The sequence below is a fragment of the Capra hircus genome, chromosome 5 (assembly GCF_001704415.2).
Source record: "Capra hircus breed San Clemente chromosome 5, ASM170441v1, whole genome shotgun sequence".
NCBI classification, from domain to species: Eukaryota; Metazoa; Chordata; class Mammalia; order Artiodactyla; family Bovidae; genus Capra; species Capra hircus.
The window spans coordinates 97,631,332-97,637,331 of NC_030812.1; the positions used below are offsets into that span (position 1 = coordinate 97,631,332).

The following is a 6,000-nucleotide window of genomic DNA, read 5'->3' on the forward strand; positions in this document are numbered from 1 at the left end:
CTTGAATGTTAGGGGCTTCAGGGGAAATTTAGAACATCAGTTAATGTGGTGAATCTATTAAGACACTGATTTTTCATTTCATTGCTGTTTCACTAATATCTGCTTTTCAATAGAGGTCTGAAAGTAATTAACTCCCTTGGGAGATATTGCTCATTTCACAATGATGCTGTAGAATAATGAAACATATGTCTCTCAAATCATATTGTTTAGGCAACTACTTACTTCATTTATGTATAAAACTTGCTCTGTTAATGTTTTACCTAGGTTTGGGCAGTTAGATCTACTGAGGAAATAGTAGACAAATGATAAACCCTGCTTGGCCTTGAACTAAGAATAAAAGCTGGAATTTCAGCAGGAAGGAATAGAAAAGATGAAAAAGATACACAGGGGAATTTTTATATGTTTGAGTGAATATGTTTGCATTTGCATAAGCACTCATGGCAGTTAACAAATAAGAGTAAATATCTATTAATGTGTAAATACCTATTAATGTGTAATATCTATTCATATGTAATATTTAACAAATAATAGTAAATATCTATTAATGTGTAGAAAGGAGACATGAATCGAGCTCTCGGGCAAATTAGATTCTAAGGGGACTGGACAGAAATATTTTCTTTTTCTTTTTTTTTCAGAAATATTTTCTAATGGCATAACTACATTGCTTATTCTACCAATCACCCTTGATTCCCATTAACTGCCATTGTCATGGGTTTCTTTTTTTTAGTTTTTATTTTTTAAATTTAATTTTTTTATTATTATTATGTTTACAATATTATATTGGTTTTGCCACACATCAACATGAATTTGCTACGGGTGTACACGTGTTTCCAATCCTGAACCCGCCTCCCACCTCTCTCTGCATACCATCCCTCTGGGTCATCCCAGTGCACCAGCTCCAAGCATCCTGTATCCTGCATCGAACCTAGACTGGCGATTCATTTCTTATATGATATTATACATGTTTCAATGCCGTTCCCCCAAATCATCCCACCTTCTCCCTCTCCCAGAGTCCAAAAGATTGTTCGATACATCTGTGTCTCTTTTGCTGTCTTGCATACAGGGTTATCGTTACCATCTTTCTAAATTCTATATATATGTGTTAGTATACTGTATTGGTGTCATGGGTTTCTTACTGAAGGTCTCTGGTATTTAAGTGAGCTATCTTTATGAAAGGCAGAAATAAAAATGAAGTAAACAGCTTTGTTCCTTTTACAGCTGGTCTTTTGGGATCCTGCTGTACGAGATGGTGACTCTAGGTAAGGAGAGTCCCCAAAGTAGTGTGCACCCCTATAGGAATATGCAAGGATGTTTATTTGTGTGGTAGATGGCATTTGCTGTGAAAAGAGGTTTCGACACAATTGCTGAGGATTGAACTGAGCTGACACATTTTCAGAATCCAAGCTTGATTTTTGAGGTAGTCTTATAAAATCATGATTCCCTCCCTATCTGTCTCCCTCCTTCCTCTTTCTTTCCCCCAAGACTTTAACAATTCCATGGCATATTTTAAAATCCAAGCAGTATTCCAAGGATGACCTTGTGTGTGCTCAGTTGCTCAGTCGTGTCCAACTCTTTGCAACCCCATGGACTGTTGCCTGCCAGGTTCCTCTGTCCATGGAATTTTTCAGGCAAATTATTGCTGGAGAGGGTTGCATTTCCTTCTCCAGGGGATCTTCCCCACCCAGAGATCAAAACCACATCTCTAGAGTTTCCTGCAATGGAAGGCGGATTCTTTACCACTAGCGCCACCTGGGAAACCCCTAGGCTGATCTTGCATAAATATAAAAATGTTGTCTTTAGATTTATTAATACATTTGACTGAGAAACTGCAGCACTTTCTCTTGTTTGAGAAGTAGAGGGCAGATCTTATTTCTCGCTCAGCTTTATTTTGTTACATTCCTAAAGACTTGCCATTTTCCTAAATTATCAGGTCTCCCTCCCCCAACATCTCCTTTCTCCAAAATTCTCCAAGTTATACCCTTATCTGATCACCAGGGATCAACTATATTATGCCTATTAGGTTTCCTACTTTTGTAGGTGATTAGCCCAGGTGGATGGAGAATAGTGTTGGTTATAATTTATAATCTAGAAGACTCTAAAGTTGTCTTACTTGTCTCTTTCCATACCAACAGGGGCACCTCCATATCCTGAAGTCCCTCCTACCAATATCCTACAGCATCTCCAAAGAGGGCAAATCATGGAGAGACCCAGTAGCTGCACACACACCATGTAAGTGGCTTTTAAAATCTTTTTTGCTCTTTATCAGTCATGCCCTTTGTAAAGTGGCTCAGATGATCCTCAGCTGTCCTCTATGTGCTAAGGTACAACCTTAAACCAAACCTATGCAGAAAATACATCTGCTCATATATATGTGTATATGTGTCTTTACATTTGTGTGTGTATATGTGTGTGTGTGTGTATACAAACACACACACACACATATACAATATGGAGGCAGCCACTGAATGCTATATTATAAATTTAGATTTGCCAACATTGTTAAAGTTTAGTTCCTCTGGAATCTTTAAAACAGACGAAATCCAGGGCAGGTACAGCACTGTTTTAGCTATATAAATGTCAGTCTCAGAGACTACCATCTTCAGTTCTAATATAATTGTCATAAAATCCACAGTTACTCACTGGTTCTTATTTGATATCTAACTTAAAAAAAATTTTCCTCGTTCTAAGCATGTTGGAAGCCCATCCAAAGAAAGACAGTGAGAAGAAATTAGACAGCAGAAGGAAGATATCAAATTGCCAGCAGAAAGGGACAGTTGGTGAACTAACATAGAAGCAGAAAAGTAAAAATTACATGCAGAATTTCATAAACAATAAAGTACAAAGCAGGTTATGATAGACTGTAAGAAAGGCTTCAATTATTTTTAAGAAAGCAGGAGATAATATATTGATATACATTTCTATTTAAATTGCTGTTATTTTGTAAATTCTTCAGTACTGAAAAGGTAACTTTCTAGCACCTGAGTTTCCCACAAATACAAACAGTAATTGTATCAAGCATATTAAAAATGCTAAAATCATAACTGTATTTACTTATATACACATAGGATAGTGATGATACTGGCTGGGTATACTAGAATGAAATTATTGACAAATATTTCTTGTAGGCTATATATATATGTGTGTGTGTGGCTGTCCTTGATACTGGGGATAGGCAGAGACATTTAACTGAAAAAGTCCCTGATCTTGAACCATGTAATATTTGGATGAGGAATACCTGAAAGAACATGAAAATCAACAGAAAGTGTGAAGCAATGAGTAGACTGGTTAAAAACTCAGATTCATGTCATAGTTAAAAAGACACATTTCAGTCTCAAGTCCTATATGTTACATTGTTTACTTAGCTTAAAACAGGTAAAATGATAGTTCTACCTCAAAGTAATTGTGAGGCTGCAATGAAATAATGCATGTTTTAAGTTTCCTTTCCAAGCCTTTTGGGCTTCCCTGATGGCTCAGTGGGTAAAGAATCCGCTTGTAATGCAAGAGACACAGCACCTCAGGTTGGGTCCTTGGGTCAAAAAGATCCCCTGGAGGAGTAAATGTCAACCCACTCTAGTATTCTTGCCTAGAAAATCCCATGGACAGAGGAGCTTGGTGGGCCACAATCTGTGGGGTTGCAAAGTCAGACATGACTGAATAGTCGACCAAGCACACCATGCCTTTTATAATAAGTATGTTCTTGGTAAATGTTATCAGTATTAGTAGAGTAACATGACATCTTATACAAAGTCTAATGGTACAACATTAAAGAGTATGGGAAACACAGGTTATAAGAGAAGGAATTGAAAATTCCTACTTACACCATTAGCAAAGAATAACCAGGGAGAGGATATTAATGCCTCGGGCAGAGCATAAGCAAAGAAAAAGCTGGGTGTTACTAACCATGTCTGGGGCATAGCTAGATGTTGTCTTAGGAGGAGGAGAGGGCTCCTGTTAAAGCAAGGCCTATGTGGTAAGAAGCTGGGGTGTAGGATGCCGACTTTATAAGATGAACGGTAGGAAACTGCTGTTCTTGGGTGGTAATGAGACTTGATAAAGAGTATTTGATAACAGACTGTGTTATACATTCTCTAGAAACTGGATTGAAACAAAGACAGATTGAAGGTGGTAAATACATCTATCTAAGGCCATTTCCTGGGGAAGCTAAATAATAAAGGAAGAAAATGACCTGGACTAATGGAAAGAACTATCTGATTACAGTATCTGAAATTAGTATGAATCATGTTATTCCATATCTTCTTATTTTCCCCTGTTGTAATGTAGCTCATACTGGTAGATAATTTATAGCAGGTATCAGGTCTGGAATGATGTAAATTCATAATATGTAGAATGAAAACACTCAACTTCTGAAAGAGTTTTTGGTAATGAAAAAAAACAAAACTGTTTTGTCATACTGGTTGTAGTACAGCAGAAACCAACATGACATTGACCCCATGGACTGTAGCCCGACAGACTCCTCTGACCATGGAATTCTTCAGGCAAGAACACTGGAGTGGGTAGCCATGCCCTCCTCCAGGGGATCTTCCCGACCCAGAGATCGATTCCGGGTCTCCTGTATTGAAGTCTTTACCATCTGTGCCCTGAGGGAAGCCCATAAAACAATTATATCCCAAATTTTTAAAAGAAGGAAAAGAAAAAGAATAAGGTGATGAAATAGGATTAGAAGATTCGAGTGAATAAAGGAACTCATGTGAATTCACATTCATGTAAAAAACTTTGCATTCATGTAAAAAAAAAAGATTCTTTGTTGACTGAGCCACTAGGGAAGCCTATAGTATAACTATTGACTAGTATTAACTAGTATACTATTAGTGTGACTAGTATAACTATTCTCTACATTTATGTGTGTTCAATGTTTTCCGTAATAAAAGTTACAGTAGAAAAAAATCATCAGTCATTCCTATTATAAAAAAAGGTTAAGATATTAAGAGATTCAGTATGTAGGAAGGTGAGAAGGAATAGTATTCTCTGGGAAGAGTATGGGACAGGGTAATGAATAGATTACAGAATTGTAGGGTTCTTTTGTTAAGATTTGTAAGCGAAGAAGCATGTTTTTCAAGCATTTGCCTTGTCAAGGAAGTCAGTTTCTCTTGTTCCCCTTTCAGGTATGGTCTCATGAAGTCCTGCTGGCGCTGGAGTGAGGACAGCCGCCCCTCACTTAGAAAGCTACACTCGTGTCTCGAAACTGCTGCTCAAAGTGCAAATGACAAGGCTGTGTTGCAAGTACCAGAGTTGGTGGTACCTGAACTGTACGCAGCTGTGGCAGGTATCAGCGTGGAGAGTATCTCCTACTGCTACAGCATCTTATGAAGGTCCTGGGACAACACCCACTCTGGGGAGATCGTATACCCTTGAAACCAGTTCCTCCAAGAACAAAGACTTTCTAGTGGGAGTTTAAGGGAGAAATGGGACATGGATCTTGAATCTTCCCCTACACATTTCCCTAGAAGCCTGAAATGATGCTGGATGAGACTGCCCTCACCATGTACCCTTGAGACGGAGAAATGCAGTTTCATTTCTGTCGTCCCAGTTCTGAAGACACAGGATAGATGGGTTGGACGGTGTCCATGCAAGGGAGGTTTTACAGATTTGCAATCTTTGTTGCAACGTGGCATAGATAAGTTGGTCCCTCCTACCACAGGCTTGTTTCCTTCAAAACGTACCTTTATCTAGACTATAGTAAGGTCCAGAAAATTGGAATCAAATGAGGGAAGAGAAAGTTGAAAAGAAATTGATGAGAAGAAAATGAAAGGTTCTATTTGCTCAGGAGTATAGATGAGGACCAAGGTCCATCCTTCATAGAGAAGGGAAAGGAAGGTCATATAGTTCTTCATTTCTGGCCCATTTGTGCAGGGATGAAGGAGAACCATTAAGGAAGATTTCTGAGCTTCCCTGGTGGCTCAGAGGTTAAAGCGTCTGCCTCCAATGCAGGAGATCCGGGTTTGATCCTTGGGCTGGGAAGATCCCCTGGAGAAAGAAATG

The 6,000-nt window shown here is 38.5% G+C and overlaps 1 protein-coding gene across 6 annotated transcripts in view; it reads left to right on the forward strand.

Annotated features, from left to right (window-relative positions):
- The window catches only part of STYK1 (serine/threonine/tyrosine kinase 1), a 51,824-nt gene extending 45,824 nt beyond the window's left edge, over positions 1 to 6,000 (forward strand). For all 6 annotated transcript variants that reach the window (XM_018048479.1, XM_005680833.3, XM_018048480.1 and 3 more), the window contains 3 exons: positions 1,219 to 1,259; positions 2,133 to 2,229; positions 5,124 to 6,000. In XM_018048479.1, coding sequence (XP_017903968.1) covers positions 1,219 to 1,259; positions 2,133 to 2,229; positions 5,124 to 5,328 — 343 coding nt within the window. In that variant the 3' untranslated portion in view covers positions 5,329 to 6,000. The remainder of the gene's footprint in view (positions 1 to 1,218; positions 1,260 to 2,132; positions 2,230 to 5,123) is intronic.